The sequence below is a fragment of the Pezoporus occidentalis genome, unplaced genomic scaffold, assembly GCF_034315485.1.
Source record: "Pezoporus occidentalis ecotype Australia unplaced genomic scaffold, CSIRO_AGI_Poc_V1 ctg210, whole genome shotgun sequence".
NCBI classification, from domain to species: Eukaryota; Metazoa; Chordata; class Aves; order Psittaciformes; family Psittacidae; genus Pezoporus; species Pezoporus occidentalis.
This window is the reverse complement of record NW_026913965.1, coordinates 885,716-910,140: the sequence shown is the minus strand read 5'-3', so window position 1 is coordinate 910,140 and position 24,425 is coordinate 885,716. Positions and strand designations below refer to the sequence as shown.

The window sequence follows — 24,425 nt, the reverse complement described above, 5'->3', positions numbered from 1 at the left end:
GCCAGCTACCCAGTCATCAGGCTGCCACTACAGCAGCACGAGGGCTTCGCATTTCAAGCAATGCCTGAACTAACTAGCTCCAGGACACCACGGAGAGCACACCCCAGCCAAAAGACTGCACAATAACAGTCTTGCCAAGCAGATCAAAATACACTAAGGGTATTCCTCAGAATGACCAGTAATGCTTTTTGGACCAAGTTTTTGTGTTAGGTATCACTTTACTGTCAGATCACAATATACATATCGACATATTAATCATTATTTCCTAGTTTACTTTTTTTTTCCACACTTGACTTACACAGTTCTGTTTACTTAACTCATTTTAAACTCCCTTCAGAACAGAAATCATCACAGCAAACCTATAATTAGATTTCCGCTGCACTGCTGATGAGTCTGAAAACTATGAGAAAATGTATCCTGGCTTCATTGCTATAATCCACATGATTGCAAGACACAAGAAAAGTCAGAAGATAAAATATGGTCCACTTAAGTAAGTTAGTAACAACATCTGTCTTTTCATTCAGATAGAAAAAAATTACTTCAGGATTACTGCATACTAATACTAAGTAGTAAACAAGGAAAATCAAATAAAATAGATACTTACAGATTTAAGCATTTTCTGGTCCCCTAATACAGAGCAGCACTGACAACATTGTGCCAAATTAATTTCAGATATATTGCAAAGTAGCCTCATTTGGAACTCTTCAGAGATATAGGAGCCTCCTTCACATCTGAGTATGAGCACACAGATCTGAGTCTGATCTGCACCAGATATCCAGGCAATACAGACTGTAGCTGAGCTATGATCTCTAGCACAGTACTACAAGATCTGTACAGTTTAAGGGGTTTTGCAATTATCTTTTCATATCACCTCTACTATTTTGACTGCACTAAAATCTTTTCAACAGACATTTTTTTTTAGGTTTTTAGGCTTTTCTTACTTGGATCGTTTTCACATAAATTCAAGTTAGATTCCACTAATGCATTTGGGAAAGGCATATTATAACTCAATGTTAATCTTCAAACATACTGTGAATTTCTTAGTCACTGACTGAGTCTTATTCAATGTTTCAACTTACTTTGGAATTTTTACAACTGTAGCAAGACCTTTATTTAGGATAGACAAACCTTGGACCTATGGAGACATTCTCAGAAAGCTCCACAAATTTCTGTTATGATTTTCAGTTTTCCCTTTTCATTCATATTTTAAGACAGAAAAGCTTCTACAGCTCTACTTCCAGAATTAATAGTAGGAATATATTTTTTAAAAACAGCATTTTATTAACAAAAACTAAACAAGCCCATGATAAACTTTTAAACATGGGAAATCTATCAATCATTCAAAAAATAAAATAAGCCCCTGTTTTTGACTACCTGATCACTAAACTACCACTGTTTTATAGTCAAGTCTACATGCAGGCAAAAATCTCCCAATTTGTCAGTGGCAGGACTCTGATACTTATTACTGATGCTCAACTGCTTTTACTAGTAAAATATGAAGGACATAAAGGAGACACCCATGATGGAACTTGATCCTCAAGGTGTAGCATATAACCTTAAAGTCCTTAGAAGTGTAAACTACAGGACTGTTTACCATTAACTCTACATGAATCCTGCTCCATATAGTATACAAGACAGAACAATGCTTAATGCAAGTTAAGTATTAAATGTATCCCTAAATTTGTCATGGATTTACTTCACTCCTTTTCTCCTTTTTAGTTTACTAGTGCTCAAGATTCTAAAAGTTCATATACATATATATTAAAAAAAAATATATAACTTGTAGAGAATTCATTGTATGCTTATTTTTATAATGGAAATTAATTTATTATCTTTCATTGGACTGCAAATGCAGCGGTGGTATTGAGTGAGGAAACTGAAGATTCTCCACCTGCAAAGCCCAGTGTTTTGTCATTTGTACTGCTCTACACTAATTTCCCCAGCTCTTAAATTCACAAAACTTTCATAGTAATTCCCAAGCTACATACTTCAGTGGGTGATGCTACACGGAAGAAATGATGTCTTCTATTTTTGTATTACATTTCTTAGGAACTTCATAATACTTGTGAGATGCAGCTTTCAGTGGTGAAATGAGCAAATGCAGCTGTCTACCTGCAGATTAACACTTACCATCACTAGCAGGTAATATAAAATCTTTTGCCTTACCACAAACTAAGATTACAGTACATATCTTTGCTTGATAAAATCAAGGTGTTTAAGTAAAATCTGAAGAACTTGAAAAATCCATGTAAAAAAATAACCCTCAGCAGATATTTATCATGCAGTATTTATGGCAAGAGGGAAAAACAAACATTAACTTGTTTAAAAGCAAAATTTTTAGTATATCAGTGTACTTTGACTTCTCCTTCTTTAGAACAAAAATTAAATTCACCTTTCACAACACTATAAAGACTTTCCACAAAGTAAAAGTGCTCTTAAGGGATATTATTATTCTAAACCTGGAAGGAGCAGATTAATATTTACGAGGCTTTCAAAAACACTAGCAGTGTGCAGTGTTATCACTAATAGCTGGCTACAGTGAGTTCCTTTGCATTGCTAACTGTGCACAAACCCCTTAGTTCTTAATGATGGATATAAGGAGAACAGTATGCAACATAGAATTGGTTTACTTTATGTGGATTTTTGCTAAAATATTAACATTTAAAAAATTAACATTTAAAAATTTAAATTTAAAAATTAACATTTTTGGGCTTTTGCTATAAGATACAAAATATTTTTCAAATGTATTTTTTTAAATCTGAGCGTTTAAAATTGCATATTTTATGAACAGATGGTTCACTTTTCATGCTTGAGTGAAATTATATAACCTTACAAAGAACATTTACCATTTTAAATCTGATTAAACACTATTCCAAACAAGGACTGGAAACAGTTTGATACTAGAACAAACACAATCTTCTAAAAAGTATTATGCAAACCCATTTAGGCATTGCAAAAAAATGCTGAACTAAGAGGCAGAGCGCAATATTTATTTACATTCCATTATTTCAGTAAAATGCTATGTCTCTGTTTTGCTAGTGAGGGTTTAAATATGTGTTTTGAATGAACAATGAAGAAAACTGACAAATTGAAACCATTAAAAATAAACCTATCATCAATTAGTGTACTAAATGGCCATATTTTTAATTAATGTTACTGATATGAGAATGACTTAGTGAATAATTACACCTCCCCAGTAGCACTGCTATAAAGGAGCAGTTCAAACATTTTTACCTTCTTAGCTTATTTTTTGGCAATACTGAATTTCATATCTTTCATTTTCAGTTCCATAGTGGGAATAACTTCAGACAGCTCTTTGAATGATCTTTCAGTCTGGTGCAATTTCAATCACAATTGCTTTGTATACATATCTCAGCATGGAAAATTAAATGCTTCAATTTGTTTTAAGGTTTTATTGCTTTTCTTTTCCTTGAAGTTGTGGCCAGAAAGAAATTAATTAAATGTTTACATAAATATAAATGTTTACAACACGTACACTGAACTTGTGTTTCTGTGGATGCTTTGCTGGCAAAAGGCAGAAGGTTGGCTGGGAGTAAAAAACATACGTTTGGAAGAGTCTGGGAGAGTAAAAATACATGAAAAAGGTGCCCAGGAAGACTGTGGCATAACATAAAGGCATGATACTGAGTACATGGCACTCAAGATAAAGAAGCAGTGCAAACAAATAATATCATAACAGAACCAGAGAGAAGAACTAAATGAAGAAGAGAAAGGCACAGGAGGCAACAAGGAGAAATGGAAAAAAGTATGTTTTTACAGTTACCAGGCTCCTAAAACTTACTTTGGTACCATTTTCCTAATCTCTTCCCAGCTACCAGGCCTCTGCTAACTCTGCAGAATCTCCTTAATTGATTCCTGCCAGTTTTTACGCATCCATGAAAACTGAAGTTCTGATAGTGAGTGCTCTATCAGAGCAGAAAAAGATATTAGTACTGTTATTATGTGCACAGTCTTAGAGAATCCAAAAGCCAATAGGTTTGCAAAGATGGATGTTACTATATCTCACTCTCCTCCCACACTAGCCAGTAATTCAGAATCAGCTTTTAATAACATTTAGTAACAGGAAAGAATATCTGTCTTTAGCTTGATTCACTGCCTTGCTCTGAAATGACTCTATGATCAATTTGATATTATTAGAAGCAAATGAAATATCAGCTGTGTCTCACTGTTGAGTACACGTTGTGCCCAAGTCTCCACTATCATATAACTAATGTTTTAATCAAACTTTTAAAGACTATGGGCCTTATTTATAGTTGATGATACTGAATGTGTGTAGCCCAAAATATTCATAATAAATAAAACGTGAATATAAAATACCTTCTAATTATCTGTGTACATGTGTCACAGGCTACAGTATAGCTTTCCATTCTCCTAGCACATTAAAAATATCTAAAAAGCTGAAACATTTAAGAATATTTGAAATATCTACAGGTGGGTTTGCTTCTTCCACTCCTGTAAATCTGAATTAATTTCTGAAACAAAGTTACATGCTATAAACAGGCACATGTGAGCCACAGTTTTTTCTCAAATACACTGGCTTAGCAGTATGTTATCCTTATTTATATAGGGATACTATGCATCTTTAAAACATACAGAAAGATTCTTCTTTACCTGAAAATGCTTTAAAGAGATGTTAATTCATATACTGCAACACTTCCAAGTTTGGAGCTATACACTTTCTGAAAACACAGAAGTCCATTGTTTTAAAGATGGCTTTCTCTAGTTTCTTCTGGCAATAAAACCAGAAATAGAATAAACACAGAACATTCTACTAAACTTATTGCGTAAAAATCTTATTTATTCACCTGCTGTTGAAAATCTGAACCAACTGCAGTCAGACTATCTGAAACACCGTTTTCTTCAAAATGTTCATAAAGAAGTAACAGAATTAAAGATACTAACAGGCAAGGAAACAAACAACCCACAGCAACAAGGTGTATAATATACAGAATTTCAGGTCAAATAGGTTAAAGCGACAGAAATGTAATTCCCTTCCTCTGAGATCATTTGAAACCTCAGGCAGTTGCCAGAAGAAAATGAGAGAAAAGCAATAGGATCTATTCATTCTACTGCCCAATTTTCCTACAATGCATTAAGTAAAAACCAAAATTACTGTCCACTTTTTTCAGTTTCTCCTTTAAATGTCTTCTGAAATGTTACCAATAATTTTTGTTTTCTATACAGTACAGAGACAAGGAACAAAACACAACCTTTATGACAGCTCAGATTACAAACTGCCATCCTGGAAAATTAGGATGACAACTGGATCAAAGAAAGCATAGAAATATATCAGGGGTCTAAAATCATAGCAGTTAAATGTTTTCCTTTTAGTAATGTAATTTCTGTTTTCACTTTGTATATTTGTTAAATCTGATCTAAACTTCAGGATTAAGGAACTGGAAAAAGCTGCATTTTATCATAGTATTGTAAAAGAAAATTTCTGATAAATTTCAATTTCAACCAATTTAGATGTCTAAGGTAGTTCATGCACTGTCTAGAAGAGCTGTAGACGCAGTTGAACACAATACAGTTTTCTCTCCTTTTTTTGTAAACCAAACAAAATTCCTGGTTTGGTTTTCAGTGTTTTGATGCCACACTATTACATTACTCCAACAAAGTGATTGATTGGATTTGTTCTTTACAAGGGAATTAGCACCTTGCTAATTGCAGAACGCTAGGATGCATTTCTTCTTAAGCAAACCTATTTATTTGTTTTCATTAGGTCTAAAATATGTACATTTCAAATCCATTAGAAGCATGGTATCATTTCTCTCAGTTCTGTTCTCCTCCTCATTAGATACCTGAAAATTATTGCATAGTAATCGATATTCTTTCTACAGTGTAGTATATAAACATAATGATTCAGTAATACCTTTCATCTGCATCTCTCATCCTTCTGCGATTATCAATCATTTTTAACTTTTCCTTTTTCAAATCTATTGCATCTACTCCACATGTTGAAAAGTTCTCTAATTCTTTGATTACTTTTTTTTTTTTTTTTAATTTAACTTTAGTTTTATGAGCCATTTCTTAAACAGTACTGACCAGGCTTTCTATATCAGCGTTACAGAAGTTACTTAAGCTTCGGTGGCAATCTCACCATGACCATCTTCTATAGTGCTTCCAGGAAGCAAAATATGAAAAAACATTATGAATCTTTAATGACTGGGCTATATGTCATACGAACTTCTATCTGTTAGACAGTAAATCCTGCATACAAACATTAGCAGATTATAAGATTCTGATTTTCTTTTGAATATTTTATTTCTCTGTGAATTTCTGTACAGACCTGAGAGCTAGAATGACCTGAAACTTTTAAAATGCTAATGAAATACAACCCTAGAATGCATTCCATCTCATTTTGTAGGGTTTTGTGTGGCTTTTCAGGCAAGATGTAAGCAGCCTGTGGAAACCTAGCCACAAAGACAGTAAAAAAGGAGATCTCCAGAACATGTAAGTTGGTTACCTCACCTTTAAAGCAGGAATAGAGCTCCTATTATAACAAAAATAAAAATCATGCAAGGCCCACAAAATTAAATTTATACTACCTATTGCTACTTATTTTTTGCATTGTCACCTGGTAACACTAAGGTTAATGTCTGCTTGGCCAAAAGCCTATTCAACCTTTGTGAAGGAACAGCCTAATACATTCCAATTCAATGCGAAGTCCTTCTGGCTTGAGGCACAACCACAACTGTCCTCCTTGTGTGTTAAGTTAGGTTTGATACAGATTTCTTACTATATACTTAACTTGGTTTCCTGATTTCTTTTCATCTTTTTCACAGTTTTCAGTTCCTCTCAGGCTCACAACACTGTGATCTCAGATCAAGAGTATCTGACAAAAATGTATTTCCATTGTCACACTAGGAGACCCAATGATTTTCAGAAACCTTGCAAGACTCTCAAGATGTTAAAACAAGGTACAGATAAGGAAATACTGAAAATGGCAAAAGCTCCAGCTACTGTTATCCTGCCTTTGTATAGACAAGAAAATTTAGGAAGTGTTCCTGAAGGATTATCGTCATTAATGTGATCACTAAATCATGTCCAGTACTTTAAGTCAAAACACCTTACCCAGGTAATATACCAAAAGAATATGCACATTACAGGCCTCATCCAGTGTTAGACAGTATGCTGTCTATTACAGTTTTTCACAAATGAGAACTGAGTAGGAAAAATAACAGCAGTTATCTACTGCACATTCAGCCATCTTAATTGTCTTCAAACAGCAATTTCACCTACTGCAGAGGGCAACTGTTCTCTGATTCAGTTCTGCAATTCTTCGTAGACTATTTCCATATCAAACACTTACAGCTGACCGCTCAATGTAAGTATACATTCTTCTGTGTAAGTCCTTCCTATACCTCTTAGACTTCACTATAATACTGTACACTAAATACTGTAATTCATAGTAAGCAACACTAACCAACAGTAAATACAAAGGTTTAAACAAATGACTATAAGATATTCATGTTCTATGTATCTAATCAGTAACTATTTAAATCATTCACATCTAGAAAACAGTTTTAAAAAATATTTATTTAAAAGCATATTTAAAATATAAAGGAACCATTTGGTGTTTCCCAATATCTACTGCTCGATCTTGCACCTTTCAGTCAATGGGAGTTTGCGATTTCAGTCATGAACTGGGTTTTCTGTGAGTTACTGAATTTAAATAATAAATATTTCTAGTAAAATTTACCTCAATAAGACCAATTTTTCCCCCCTACTTTTCACTTAAAGTCACTTTTAAAAAGATATTTTAATAGAATCATAGAATAGTTAGGGTTGGAAAGGTCCATAAGCTCATCTAGTTCTAACCCCCCCTGCCATGGGCAGGGACACCTCTCACTAAACCATGTCACCCAAGAAGCCATCCAACCTGGCCTTGAGCACTGACACGGATGGAGCATTTACCACTTCTTTGGGCAACCTGTTCCAGTGCCTCACCACCCTCCCAGTAAAGAACTTCCTCTTTATATCTAACCTAAACTTCCCCTGTTTAAGTTTTAACCCATTACCCTTTGTCCTGTCACTACAGTCCCTAATGAAGAGTGTCTCCCTAGCATCCCTATAGCCCCCCTTCAGATACTGGAAGGCTGCTATGAGGTCTCCAGGCAGCCTTCTCTTCTCCAGGCTGAACAGCCCCAACTTTCTCAGCCTGACTTCATATGGGAGGTGGTGAAGAAGTCTCAACAGGAATGACTGAGGTTGTTCCATATCAATGGGAATTTTAACATTAAAGTCGCCTCTTGGTGAAACAGTCAACATTATCTTCTAGTGTTAGCGGTTTGTAACTTTGCAATTATTGTAGTCTAGCATTACTTGTTTGGTAATGTTACATGGTAATTTTTCATTCAATTTGAATTAATTCCTTTCTATCTGGTGCATAGATTATATACTGCTTAGTGCAGTGGATTACTGTAAGTATAACCTGGAATAACTTTTTTTTAAACATAGATGTTATATGTTTAAATGGAGTTATTGTACAATATTTACTGCTTGTAATAAATCACTATTTTGCTATCTGCTTTATCTTCTGGTGGACTATATCAGTTATCACAGCCAATCACAAGCATGAACTTTCAAAATGTCTTTGTTTATAAATGGCAAGAAAATTCTTGTGCAAAGAGTCATGCTTTTGTTGGCAAAAGTCAGTGAATGCTTGCTAATATTTTTTGGCGTTGCCTATAGAATTACTGAAGTGTATTTATAACGTGGGAGCCAGAATGACTTTTAGGGTGACAGGCTTCTGATACAAAATGGGAAAAAAATTCCATGCCACTGTTCTGCTAAATGAGCAATTGTACTATATAGAGGATTTTTTCATATAGCAGTATGGTTTTTAGTAATTTCTCTGACACGACATAACACTTGTTTAAAATGACAGTCAATAATTTCTGGTTTGTGACACAAAGGAACTTTTTTATTTAATAGAAGAAATACTGTCATTTTCATGGAAGCTTATATTGAATGAGAGCTGAAGGAGTGTTATAGATGAATAATGAAGGTTAAAATATTTTCAAATTATTAAGTCCAGAGGAGGGCCACAAGGATGATCAGGGGACTGGAGCACCTCCCGTATGAAGACAGGCTGAGAAAGTTGGGGCTGTTCAGCCTGGAGAAGAGAAGGCTGTGTGGACACCTCATAGCAGCCTTCCAGTATCTGAAGGGGGATTATAAGGATGCTGGGGAGGGACTCTTCATTAGGGACTGTAGTGACAGGACAAGGGGTAATTGGATATAAGGAGGAAATTCTTTACTGTAAGGGTGGTGAGGCACTGGAACGGGTTGCCCGGGAGGTTCTGAACGCTCCATCCCTGGCAGTGCTCAAGGCCAGGTTGGACGAGGCCTTGGGTGACATGGTTTAGTGTGAGGTGTCCCTGCCCATGGCAGGGGGGTTGAAACTAGATGATCTTAAAGTCCTTTCCAACTCTAACTATTCTATGATTCTATGATTCTACTTGCTTTTCAATCCTGTGACTGTTCAGTATCAGAACACATGATGATCAATTTGATTTGTACAGCTAACTGCAGAATGTCCTAACACACTGCTTTGACATTGTAACTCACCAAGTCATACTTGAGCTCAACCTCTTCACCTTTTTCCCGCTGCCCCCACTACGGCGATCACTGTAAGAGAAACACCACAGGAAGGGGGACCCTGCCTTTGTCAGCAGATAGATTCCTCTCCAACTATGCACCATGCACAGTATTTTCCTAAATACAGTAACTAAAGCTGATTTAAGTAATATTTAGGCTCTGTCTAAAAACCAACTTTTAGTTGCAACTTTTATGTTCCCATAATAGAATTATGTGAGAGAAGTCCACATATTGACACTATTTTATTATTTAATAACATGCAAGAAACAGGAATCCTCCAAAACATGCTAAATACTCAGTCACCGATTCTTATCTGCTCAGGAAGCAGGAAGTTCACTGAGGTTTAATACATATTCTGCTACATGTACTTAATTGTGTGCTGTCATTTTGATACTTGCACAACTTTCATCTCTTACTAAAGCATAAGAATGCGTTGGCTAACAAACTAAAGGAGCGCAAGTCAAGACTACCTTAATTTTATTCCACTTTTATGAATCTACGAGCTGCTAACATTACACATGATTCACACAAAAAAAAAAAAAGAAAGAAAGAAATTGTTCCATCTAAAACCTAAGGTTTTATTTAGGGGTGCTTTTGTTTTGGGTTGGGGTTTTTTGGGTGTATTTTTTTTTTTTACAATTTTCTCAAGGCTTGATTGATTTTCTATGAAACTCATCAGAAGATCACCTTTCTAAAAATAAAGTAAAATGAAAATGTGTGATATCAAGTGAAACTTCATTGTGCAACAGCATTCAAGACACACTGGGTGATTAAGTAAATAAATAAATAAAGCAGATTAGTTATACAGGAACTTCTAGTTTATAATACTTCTGTGCTGACTCCTAAGATCATGCTTAGTCTACAAAAATCCAAAAGAAATAAATAAAACTCCAGCTCCTGAACAAAATAATAAACTGACTGTAAGTATACCCCATACTGTCAGCATAAATACAAAGAACTACAAGTCTTTTTTTTTCCTGTTTACTTTACAACGTGCAAGAAAAACTTCAGTTGCAGTTTTCCAAACTCACTGAGCATTAGGTCACATAACTCCTATCAAATTCAGTGGAAGTTATTTAGCTAAAATCCCCTCGTCATCTTAACTTATGTTTTAAAAATCTGCCATGACAGCTAAATTCAGCTCTGAGAGACAAAGGAAATAACTAACCCACAAACCGCATAATATCCTTTATGAGAAGTAATTTCAAAGTTCTGTCTTACCTCATTAAACCTTGTCACCAGATCTTCTACAGCATTATGTTCACCATTGGGAGAAGAAAGAATAGAAGCAGATATGGAAGCTTTAATAGACGGCAGCTTGCTTTGACACTCAGCATTACCCAAATCCCTGGTTAAAAAGCAGAGGTAGTCAATGGGTAAGACTTTACGATAGAGCTCCTGCTCCTGCTCAGTCAGCATGCTGGCAACCTCTTCTGGGAACTGGATGAGGTGCTGCAGTTCGATCAGCTCTTTGCTGATACCAGCCACGCTGGAGGGAAGGGCGCTGGAGCCAGCCATAGATGCACACACTTGACGTTCTGAAACAAAACAAATAAAAAATTTACTAGGCTTTTGCCTTAACTCTTGGACTGGGCAGTGCAGAAGCAAGACAACTTGCTCTTTTGTTCTGTTAAACCATCATTTATTCAGCAGTACACTATATCCTAACTGCTTTATATTTAAACAACCTAAAATGTTCTTTCAGTCAGGGTCTTCCTGCACATCTCTATATCGGATATTAGCTAACATAGCTGGTAAATGGGGCTTCTGAGATTAAGCTGCTTGCCAAAACATGCTTGTTTCCTGACTTCCAAATGTTTGCTTCACTCAGTGTCAGTCTTGTCAAAGCTTCAAATAGAAAGATCATCTAGGCAGGGTGCAGCTTGGTTTTGCCTCCATATTCAAGTCCGCAGTACAAATGGTTTTGAGGCCTTGCCTGGGGCATGGGGACTGTAGTGCCACAACAAATAATGTACAATGATCACGTAAACCTCGTGTCAGTCAGCATTTTATTTTCATATTCTTCTTGCTGTAAGATACAATTCATCTGCACTCACTGCATTGTGAAACTAAATGCCCAAGGTTACAAGGCAGTTTTCATTCCCCTGGGAAAATGCATGTATGTGGGAGTATGCATGTTTTATCCATTATTACAAAACATTAACGGTAGTTTTATAATATACTAACAGTGATGTCCTTTGAAAAATAAAACTTTCCCTAAGAAGGAAGAAGCCAAGCTTTGTAATACCATGTGGGAAGCCTGAAACATCAACACCATGATTCCAAAACAGTGAGTGTGAGTCTTCTGACTAGATATGTTTAGATTGAATTCTCTGAACAAAAATTTTTCAAGAATTACTTAAATGTACAAACAGCCATAGTAGTATGCCCGGTACTCTTCTTCCTTCCCAGGAAAAGGAGTTTATTTTCTGTACTGGTTCACAAAATATCGTCAGAGATTTTTTACACAAATAAAGCTTTAGGGCTAACAGAACCTGTTGAGAAATTTTCAAATACATAAAAAGCTTCTGAAAGAGCCAAAGAGTAATTATGTCTGTACCTAGACTAGGGAGGGAAAAAGTGGTGGACTTAATTTGCAACAAGCAGTATCCTGGTTACACAGTGAGGAACTCCGTTTCAAGGATACTGAAGCAGTGCTGTACAGGATCTGCAGATATGAAGAAAACTGTCAAGATCAAGAAAGACTGGGGGGGGAAGACAATTGAGAACACCATGTTGACATGTTGATCCTGGTTTGGCAGCAGGTGAAGCACAGTGAGCTTCTGGCCTTCCTTTCAGTCTTGTTTGCTTTGATTCTGTATGAAACTCCAATTCTGTTTTCTACTTAAATCTGTGCAAACCAATTCTGAAAGATTTCGTTAGAAAAAGCTCATTTGACTGTTTCTGATGTAGCATCAGAACATAAGGTGATGCCAAAATAGAAACAATGCAAAATATAATGATCATTCTATATTACATATAGTTTACATATATAGTATATATATAGTATATGTATATACTATACATTACTATATATAGTATATACATATACTATATTTGCATAGTGCTTTGCATATATGGACCAAACCATCGCTGTCACCACCAGCATTCTCTCAGGAGGATATGAAAGGCATGACACAAACATCCGCTACCACCCATCTGCTCCCTAGAAGTCACAGTGCCTCACTGACCCCCCATGCATGACAGCTCTTCTCACTCAAGAACTTTCCTGTGAAATACAAGGCACTCTGCCAGCCAGAAGGCAGAAAAGTACAGCATGTACCAGCCTCTCCTGTGCCTCGCTGCTGAAAATGAGGTTGTACAGGTTGTGCTTATGTTGTCAATTTATTCTGGATCTCAAATGCACTCTTGAAGTGAACCTCCCAGGCATCCTAACTTACAGTGCTTCAGTTTACAGCCTTGGAGCACAACAAAGTGGATGTTTTTCACATGACACTGCACCAGAAGATGTGCTCCCAGAAGGCAACTAACACATCCCAGTTGCTAACAAGCTGTAGCTGTCAACAGCATCTGAACTCTGGAGAGGACACTGATGTCAGGAAAGGACAGTTGAACCAGACTGCTCGTATCACAGCTGCTGCAGGGATCACTAACACAGGAGACAAGGCAGCAAGCACTATGAACAATGCAGTGTTGCAGAAATACTGGTGCTCTGCAAATCCAACATTATTTGGTGGCTACAGTTATAAACACCTTGTATCAGTGTAATATGAAAACAAGGTGTAACTCTGTAAGGAGTGCTCAGTCACATAGTTGCCGATGGAAGAGAGAACGTGAGTGAAGATGAGCTGTTCCCCAACATAAGGCTTGCTGATGAGATTTAGGGGTGCACTTTCAGTAATTCACCTTCCCCATTACAATGTCAACTACCAAAACAGCCCACATTGGCACTTTTGAGAGAACTGCGTTCCACATTGCATCAGAACTACAGCTTTGCTCAGACCTCAAAACCTGACAAAGGTGGACGCTGAATGGGCAACAGACTAGGTCCTATTGCAGGATCTTATTGCACGCTGCCTTTGCCTAAGTGTAATCACCCTTCAGGCTCCATTTAATACAACCTCTCACATCTAACAACAAGGCTCAACACACTGAAATGGCCAGAAGTGCTCCAGACTGCTGAAAACTACCAGGAGTCTCTCATTTGAATCCCTGCTAAAGCAGGGATTTTGAAAGCCATTAATGAAACTATATTCAATGAAACCATCATCATTCATAACAAAGGCTTGACAAGCCAGCTTCTTTCTAACACAAAAATGAAGCTGTCAGAAAGTTTTTTCGTGGAAGCTAAGCTAAGGTGATTCAAGTCACAGGCTAAACAAGATCAGCCACTGATATTGCTGGCTTTGGAAAAGGATAAATAAAAACTCTTCCTGATTCAAAAAGCTTAATTTCAAACTAACATTTCTCAATTCTCCATTAAACTGAAAGAAGTCAGTAAGTTCTGCATTTTTAATATAAGGGTCTATGGAACAAGCTGCTGCACCAAGAGTGCAGCTGATATACAAAGAGAGGTACACAGGCCAAACAGAATTACAAAGGCTCACAGCCTCTTCATGGCTAAAGTATGAATATAAATGCTAAAGAAGTGGAATTATAACTTACCTCAGTTGACTATTTCTATACCTATAAATATTTCTTCCATGCATAATTCATGTCTTGGTTGTTGATGGATTTCACCTCTCCAAATTCTAATTTTTTTTCTTTCCTCATTCCAGTCTCCTGTGTTTTAACACTTAAATCCAGGATCTTAATTCTCAGCTTCACCACTCTCCATGATTTACACTCTGCACAAGCCAGCTCCTTTTTCTTTCTCTCTATTTATTTGCCTATATTAAACTATCTTTTTTTCTGGACCATTTTTTCATCTTTCTTGTGTTTAAGACTTTTATCATTTATCATGCCAGAAACCGATCTTCACTTCTCCCTTCTAGAAAACTCCCTAACCAGTCTCATCCACAAGTCCTGTAGCTTTGTGTTGTCAGTTTATGTTCTTCAGGAAATAGATCCTGTCTTTCTGTGCTTCCAAGAAAGACCAGGTCCTTAGATTAACTTGCAGAATGGAATGGCTTTCAGGTCAAAATCACAGTAGATTTTGTTAGTTAAGGTAGGATACAGTCCTCACTAAAATTAGCTGCTGCTGCAGTAAATGGTATTACTCTTTGTTGTCTACCACACCAATTTAATGCTAAAACTCGGAGCAGAAAATGAGGACTATGACTATTCATTTGCAAGTTGTCTAAAGCTGGAATTGATAGCTTTGCTTTATTGTTTTGATAAACTGCTGAAGCAGATAAAAGCAGTGCTTGCTATTTCAAAGATTATTAATCAAAACAAGATAACCTCTGCCTTCCTTTAAAAAAAGGACTCATGGGTTGACTTAATCATTGCTGATATACATGAGAACAAAAAGGTTCACCTTCTCTAACAGAAGAGTTACCTGTTTAAGAATGGGAGAAAAGTACAAAACGCCGGCTTCAGGATGTTACACAGCCTAGTCTTGCCATAAACGCTGTAAAAAAGTCTTAAGAATTACTCATTTTTGTCTTTTGTTAAAACTTTCTAAAATGTTCAGTAAGGAGATCTTCTATCAACAGATTAAGTTCAAATTAACTCTATTACTATAAAACTTAGAATTGACATACATGCTGTATATGTACAGGGTCCATAAGAGCTATACTGAAAAAGTAAATTTCAAGTGTGTAAGTATGTAAAAACATTTTTGTGTATATATACAAAAAAGTTTCAAGACACTCCTGAAAAACTTATTTCCTAGTGTTTTTCTCTATGAAGCCATATTATGTTTGTGTTAACTTTATTAGCAAGGGGTTAACTCAGTATTTTTTTAATATGAAAATCAAGTTCATTTTAAATAAAAATACAAAGAAACTTTTATAAATAAACCCATGAAAAATACTGCTAGAACTCTAGTGTTAGTTAGCTGTAACTAGAAGTAGATTTTTTCACATTTAAATGTTCTACTAAATTCAGTAGTTATGACATGTGATCGGTCCTAACAATAAAAGCAAAATTATCTGTACATTTAACATATTTCTTGTAAAGCTAAAATTTAAAGGAGCATATTTATTAAATTTTATTTTATCATGCATATAGATAATCTATTAATACACAATTTGGTATAAATGTTGGGCAGCTGCCACCAATTTCCTCTAAGCAGAATTTCAGGATTGGTTTTGAGCAAAGTAAAAGTGGAAATCATACAAAGAGAGAAGGAAAATAAATAGAGCCCCGACTGTAATCACACCAATGTCAAAAGTGCGAATCCTGTGTAAAATTACAATTGCCAGCCATGCAATTTGTACTTTGATAAAATCACATCACTTTCCATGTGAATTGTGACCAAGTAAGGACAGTGGTGTAGAATTACTTTCATCCTGACTCAAACACAACAGCTCTTACATTTGATACTTGTAGGAATGTGCCCGGGAAAAGCCACTGTGTTTTTTTAAGTGAGCGCAGTCTCTAAGGAGTAAACCTGCCAAAAAGATGAAAATGGACTTTAAGCAAAATTCAGTGAATTGACAAATGAGATAACTGTATTTTTTCTGTGTGTGTTTGTATTTTATTTGTGTCTTAGTTTTATTTCTTGTTTGCTTTTCTTTCTACACTTTGAGGGTAAAAAAAAAAGTATTTTTTCCATACATTAAAAAAACAGCAGTTTGAAAGCAGTAAAGTGAAAATAATCCCTAAAAAAGTGCTTACGCTCCAGAAGACTACTGAGGGAAGATCCTGTGATTACAACAAACTGTGTTTCTAAAGCAGAAAACAGATTTCAATAGCGGTAAGAATGAAAATAATTATTCAAGCTATTATAACATCTATAACTCAGGTGTGATTCTGGTAGCAGACTTTGCTTCCATCAAATTATACGACTGTGACTGAAATTACACAAAAAGAGGATTTTCTCAGATGGTTTTAAAAGGTAGTCAATGGATTATAACAGAAGTCTTTTTTACATGACAGGCTACAGACTGCTCATGTGCTTTAAAGAGAACATATGGATTATGGTGAGAAAATAAAAGAAAACTATGTAAAAAATAAAAAATAAAAAAAGAGACACAGGTGAACAAATGTCAATATTTATAATGCAGAAGAGCTCTGTCCAAGAAAATACAATAAAAACTCTCCCAAACAGAAGACACATATGTAATATGTGACAGTTTAATTAAACACCAGCTTCAGATACAAACCAGTATATCTGGGATAGCATCGTTTTGCTGTCTCCTGGATGTGACATATGCTAGTAACATGATAACCTAACCAACAAGCTTTTGTTAATTTCCTGTTCTTCTTCTGCATAATTAAAAACATTTCTCTCTCTTTATGAACACAAATTCACTGTTATCAATTTTGACTGCAAACAACTCACTCCAGTATCAAAGAGTGGGAAGCTTGCCACAGAACAGGATCAAGTTTAATTTCACTGTGGAAACCACTGAAATTAATAGATCTCATTTCTTCTTCAAATTTATTTATGAGTCAAGTAATCAAAGATTCAGAAGACACACCTGCTCTCCCTCCATATCTCTAAATCCAGCAATATGAGCTATTATTAACAGGGGAGCTCTGTAGCTACAAGGTTCAGTATGACCTGAGCATCAGTAAGCAGGAGATAATACTCTGAGCAAAGGAAGATTCCCAGGCGATGACTTGAGGGAAAGAAGACGAATTTAGCCTGGGGTCTGTAAAATAATCCTTTATTAGGCCACATAATGTTAGAGCCACACTCTTGGGGGGTAAGATCTTTTTCATGGAATAGAAATAGCAAACTCCACAGCTAGTTTGAGAATATCTGCTTTGAGTTTAATTTGACCATGGTAATAGCAAGACATTGGAGAAGGTAATCTCTGGTGAAGCAGCAACAAGTCATCACAACAGGCCACGTAAAAAGACTAAAAGGTAGAAATCAGCTGTAAAATAGAATTTTGCTGGAAATAGATGACTATGAAACTGTAACACATATTTCTACTAAGGCTGAGATTTTATTGTTGAATAGGGATATGAACCTCTGGAGAAGAGTTTTAAAAAAGGCAGCAATCATGTTGAGGTATAACTGAATTAAATTACAATTATACACAAGAAAATCGTGACTCATGAACCGACTGACACAGTGGAGTTCATCAAACAGAAGGATAAGGAGTGCTTCTAACAACAACCACTTACTCCTAAAAATCCCTTCTTGCTTTAGGAAATGGCAAAAAGTTCCATTTTGGAAACCATACTGAACTGCGGGCTCCTTTTATCTTTTGCAATTATAGCATCAAATGAAATCCCAGAAAAAAATAGAAAGTACTGAAATAGCAGGAATATAGGAAGAACCTAGCAAGAACACTATGGCCTTTCAAAGTACTTTTATAGAATGTACCAGAATTTGTAAAGCTACTTAACAAAGAGTTAATAAGAACAAAGAGTTAGTAACAGCAGTGAATTCTATATTGCTGTTAAGGACATAGTTATTTCTTTGTGTAGTAATTCTACCTCCAAGTTCAAAATTCACTATGTAGAGGAAAATATGAAAAGACTCACTCATACAAGAATAAATGAATGAACCAAGGACACAGATGTTTAAAAAAGATTTGCTGAAAATGGAAAAGAATAATGAACTGGAAATAAAATGATGGGTTTTACAACAGTATGAAAGGCAAAGATAATACTCTTAAATCACAACCATTTAGCACTTGCACTTCATTATTACAGAAATGGAATGCAAGTATTTTAAGTCATACTATTCACTAGATGTATTTTAAGATGAGTTCACTGGTACTGGTCAAAAAAAGCGGTTTTTTAAGATGTGAAAACGAATACATGATTAACTGACGATGATTCAATCAGTAACATGGCTGCAGCCACAATATCCACTGGGAATGCTTTGCAACAGATGCATGTTTCTTCCCACATGTTTTACAGTTTGCTGTCATGGTGGTCAGCTATCTCTACCCCCACACACCCAGGGCTGTTCTACTACAGGTTTGATTTCTGCATGCAAAATATTGTCTACTTAGAGTGCACAAAAACACAGTGATAAAATCAGAGCCCATGTCCTTGCTGCAATCCTTACAAATATTCCTAGATAAACACAGGTACAATCCGTTAAATTTGGATTAAAAGAAATTAAAGCTAGCTATTGCACTTGGCCTAGATGGGCATTGTAGGTCCCTTCCAACTGAACTATTTTGAACTATACTGTTGTATATATCACCTATCTTTTTTCTTGTAGTTGGAGTTAAATGTGGACTATCTTCAAAGCTAATAAAACAGTCACATTATGAACTACGATAAAAGCGATGTTGGATTATATAGGCATTTATAAGACTATATAGGCATAGTGTCACTAAGTATATATGCTTTAAAAGACTATACTTGTAGCCAGCATAAAAGGTACTTTAGCTTAAAAATGATTTTTAACTACTGATCTTCAACATCAACTGGTTGTGATGAAGAGGAATCATGAAAACAACAAAAAAGGATATTAAGTGAAGACAGCTAGAGTGAGTTTTACTCTTTCTCTGAAGAATACAATATCAACAAGTGCTCTCAGGTCAGAAAGTTTGTTACTTAACAAATACTTAAAAATAAAATTTGTAAAATATCACAGTAATGTAACATGTTTCTTCCACGCACATTCTGCAATGCCAAAGAAACAAGCAGTTGGAGATGCACACTACCTGATGGGAACCTGTAAGAATGTCTGCCAGTGCAGGTGCCCGAGGACACCTGGAGAGGATCTCAGGTATACAACTACAATATACAACATGCAAAAAGGGTCAGTACAGGGAAAGCACAGGCTTTTCTAGTGCATGTTTATTGTTTATTTTGTGGTGGATTAATATATCTGTTTTTCTTCACCCAGACTAAGAAATTACTAAGAAAATTAGTATTTTTCATGTAGGGTTAAACTATAACCCAGGAAACCAGCCTGAGAAAAGGAAAGCCTGTAACTATAGAGGAATAAAATGAAATTTTTGCTGTAATGGTTTTTCAGAAGGGAAGTAATTCAGCTCTTTTCTTGTGCAGACTACTTCTCCCTGTAACTTGGAAAACCTATAACCAATCTCTCTGCCTAGAATCACAGCAATCTATTATTTTAGGGGTAATCCTAATTACTTCTAGTCTCACCTCTTTTCCTAAGTGCAATTAAAATGCAAGTTTCCGGTGTAGTACAACACCTGTTTGGTAAAGAACAATTATCATAGCTAAATTTACTGAGTAAAGAAAAATAATCGCAGAATGATCTTACAAAATTAAATGAAAGAAGCTATTCCCCATTTGAGAATGTCATTTTCAAATATAATTTTAAAAGGTATCTTTTAATGCAAACATCTAATTACACTAGTTACCAGAAAGCTTTCAAAAGGGTTCACAGCAGGCATCCTTAAAAAAGCTCAGATTTTCCCATGAAGAGGATGATGGGAAACCAAAGGAAATTCATGTATTATTCTTGTATAGGGTTAACATGATTTTACAACTTTTCATCATACTGTCATGCTTGTGTTATATTTCTGTATTTCTTTTAAGAAAGTATTGCCACTAGCCAGCTATTTTCAGCAAGGTTTCTGCCATCACAAATGACTGCATCAGAAGCCCAGTTTAAATGATCCTGGGAAGCACTTTAAAAGGAAAAAAATATCAGCAACACCCAGGTCGATATAATCAAAGTCCTTTCACTGACATACAGAACACATCAAATGCAAGTGGCTATACCAATGACTGAAGGACCTAGCCATCTTGAGCTACCTCACCACTCCAGTGACAGCCATGACTGCCGTGCAGTAGAAACATAGGCTGTTGAACTACCAGGTAACCATGGAACTTACTGAGGGCAACCCAGAATTTACTGGGGTTGTAAAATTGTAAAGTTATATATAAGAAGCAGTTAGCAGTTTAACATGTAACTCACTGAGCAACTCACTGAGCTAGTTACCTGTCGGGTCAAAGGCAAAAGTTGCATACGTGTTTTAGCAACAGATTCTCATGTTCAACATGTCCAGCTGTGACAGAAAGAGCATTCATCAAACCAAATACTTTTCTTGGTAGTATAGCCAAGAAGTCTATATATGGAAACACAGCAAACATGAAGAAAATATATTTTTCTTTGTGATTATATAACTGCTCAAAAGGATTTCTCTATTTGTAGAATAATTATTTGCATTCTGCAGACAACTAAAGCTCTTAACATACATTTAAAACACAAAACAAATAACCTAGTAAGCTGCATGCTGAAATTCATTGATTCCCTCAAAAGCTGTTCTACAGCATGCATCCAATCTCAATGGAAATGCTGGTATGCTTAATAAAACTGTGAAGTCCAAGAAAGAATCTATAGTCCTGAGACAAGCAAAATGTAACTTAATGAAAGTTACTCAGCACAATAATAAGAACTTCCAAGAAGTCAAAGCTGAAAAGATTTGCTTTCTTTCCTTCAGGTGTATTTAAATTACAGAGTAGAGGAGCCTACATGATTTAGCCTTAGAACCAAAATCTTTTGAATGACTCAGGAGTTTAAACCATAGAGAGATTAGTGGAATACAGCAGACTACAGAGAACAGGGCAAGCACATGTGTGGAAACTGAAAGAAACAAAACAACAGACTACACAAACCATTAAATCAACCTTAACTTCATAGTAGAGATTTCAACATCTACAACTTGTCTCAATATCACTTCCTTCTTCCTACCTCAAATATAAGTACTTTAGATACTTATTTATCCATTAAACTTTTTTACAACCTCCCTAGTGAACTGCTATAGCTCTGCTAGACTGAATTCTGCTATAAGCAATTATTTTCTATAACTGTTTTTGTTTAGTTCATTTCATTTGACAATTAGCATAAGCTAAAACAAAGGTACAGTTACACAAGATTGTGTTCAAGCAAACAGAGTATAGCTACATGTATTATACTGTTGTTACTAATTATCTTGTAAAAATGAAAGTATTTATCCCATTTCGTTTTTACAGGATTAATACACTCACTACACAAAAGCTCTTCTAAACAGTCACAAGACTTTAGTGAATTGTGTCTTTGTCAATAGCTTTACCTGATTATACTAGAAAATGTTGAAGGTCCTTTTCTAACATGAAAACTTTCAAAATTAATAATTTTGCTATCCAAAAGCCCCTCAAAATTACTGCCTTCTGAGATGACTTCCTCAGATTTTCAGGTATCTCCTTTAATCTGAAGACTTCAAATGCAACTAATTCCTCCTCTGAAAGTACATACTAAAAATTAAGAGTTCTCTTTCTTTCCATTCCTTGTGGTGCCACCGCTACCTGTACACTGGTTTGAGGTGTAAAATGGGGTTAGGGCTAACTCTGTCAACAATATTGTTTACACAGTAAGAAATCAAAACAAAATGACTGGCACACTCGCCTTCAAAACAAATGATTCCAGTAATGTTATATGGCAGTTCAGTATTTTGCCTTGTAAACCATTCAGAAAAATGTAAACTACTTTAATAGTAAAGCAACGAGTAGTCAAATTAGTGTATAAAGGTTAGATCTACTGGAAATAGGAAGCATGCTAGATATGGAGTTAAGATCCTGTGTATGGAATGGAGCTCTGCTTTCCTAACAGCAATGGCTCAGAAAAGATAAGGGCCACTAAACTCAAATGTTTTCTATGAGTTTATAGGAGGTGGATGTGGCAATAAAGGTCTTCCCACATAAATCACCAGTGATATCAATAGTCCACTATCTTGTCAATGTTTTTACAGACACAGCCTAGCCATAGAGTGCAAAAGAGAGCTATACATTTGTGTAGGCTTGAATAGTGAGACCTGGAGGGAGAGATTTAGATCAGAAATGCATAAATTCAGTTCAATGAAGTGAGGATTGAGAGGTGACTTGACCATAGCAGATATGTAAGCATGTTTAACAGGGGTAAAAGCTAGTATTTAAAGACTTTAATCAGTAAGAAAAAAGGCATAACAAGCACAAACAGTTGGTCCTTGATGACAAAATCAAACTGGAAATAGGTCACCCACTCTGAATGCAAGCATCACTGACCTCTTGGAAAGAGCTCTGCATGTGTATGATAGTTCTAAGGCATCCTCTTAAGACTTTACATTAGCACTGTTGCCTTTCAACTACTGAGCCTAAAACAGAGACAACTGGGTCGAATTAAATGACATTTAAAAGGATGTCAGGCTATAGCTAGAAGTCTCCATTGACATTAGGCTTTGCAATTCTATGAGCTGTTTTCCTTTTGCAAACAACATGCTCTTATTGCCCTCCTGTCTTAAAATTTGATGAAACATCATCCATGCAATCACTTTTTTTTAAATTTCTTTTGCCTCTTGTGCTTTCCCTTTCTTGTAAGATTTAAAAAAAAATAGAAAAATAAAAAAATTCCAAACTATACAAATATCAGGGGTTTGGGATTTTTTGTGACATGCATGCAACATGCATGAAGCTCTGTAACTTTCAGTCGTATCAGAGACAGAGATGAAGAATGCAGGAACTTAGTCTGCAAAAGTCTGCTCTAAGTCAAATAAAATGTAAATGTAGAACTACCATTTTCATGCTTTTTTACACAGCATGAAAAACACGAGGGAAAACAATTATGTTCTATAAAAAACTTGTATACATAAAAGAATTTTTCTCAAGATGACACTTTTGCAAAAGTGAGCATGTTAAACACTGAATCTCTGCTCAAAATTTTAGATGAAATTATTTCCTATTTGTGCGACTAAAATAGTTATGAATTTACATTGAGCTTATCCAAATATTTTGGCCAATCAGTTGATAGCTTTTATAAAAATGACATTATCAAAATAAAAAGGATCAACTCTTTATTCTGAAGCTAATCTACATTTGTTCTTTTTAACTCATATAATTCAACATAGACAAACCAAGATATTTTTCCTCTTGATGTTCAAAAGCAGTTTGGGGTTGGGGGGTGGAGGCTTGGCTGTTTCTTTTGCTCCCCTGCTGCCCCCCAAGTTACTTGGAAGCAAACACAAATCCTAGTTATAGACACAGTTCCTAATTGTATCTCTGCATACAAGAATTTTAAATATATTTAGTTTTTCCCTGATGTCTTTTTTACAGTAATTCATTCTATATATGGTTATTGAAAATTCCTTAAGTTTTTTCCTCCCAAACACTAAGCTTGCATGCAAAATCCTATGCCATTTTAAGTTTAATAGCATTGGTTGTCTTTAAGTAATAACAAAACTATTTCATGGTGCTTTAACAAATGACACCATAATTAAGTTCATAAAATATTAGTTACATTTTATCAGTCAAGAAAGTGCCTCCCCTGACACAAAACAGAATTACTGTGATGTAACTCTTCTCAGCAAATACAGCAAAAGCATTCTTTGCTGACCATACAAACCATTTTTACTTTTCCCATCTTTTTGAGTTCAAATTAGTCACTGTGCTGGTTTCTTAGCTTGGATTATTATTGCCATAATGGTTTACTGTGGTTTTTGTTAATGTAATTTGTGTTTAATTTATTCACTGATAAAAATGATGTTTTAAAGATCTCTAAAATATCAATCAAGTCTTTAACCTACAAATTCTATCATGACCTTGTACAGCTCAGGATAGTTAGGTACATGCAAATAAACTTGTACATTTGGCACATTTTGCCCTTCTGAGATTTGCAGAAGTCTCAATATGGTTCCAGTGGCTGCAGATCCATAGCTGCAGGCAGTAGGAAATGTTAGTATTACCTACAAATACTCTACAAAACAAAGTGTAGTAGGAAAAAAAAAAAAACAAACATGTAGTTCAATGGCTTCAAGTATAACGATTTA

The 24,425-nt window shown here is 35.5% G+C and overlaps 1 protein-coding gene across 3 annotated transcripts in view; it reads right to left on the bottom strand.

Annotated features, from left to right (window-relative positions):
- Positions 1–24,425, bottom strand: part of PLCE1 (phospholipase C epsilon 1) — a 150,434-nt gene that overhangs the window by 47,476 nt on the left and 78,533 nt on the right. For all 3 annotated transcript variants that reach the window (XM_062619465.1, XM_062619466.1, XM_062619467.1), the window contains one exon: positions 10,846–11,162. In XM_062619465.1, coding sequence (XP_062475449.1) covers positions 10,846–11,162 — 317 coding nt within the window. The remainder of the gene's footprint in view (positions 1–10,845; positions 11,163–24,425) is intronic.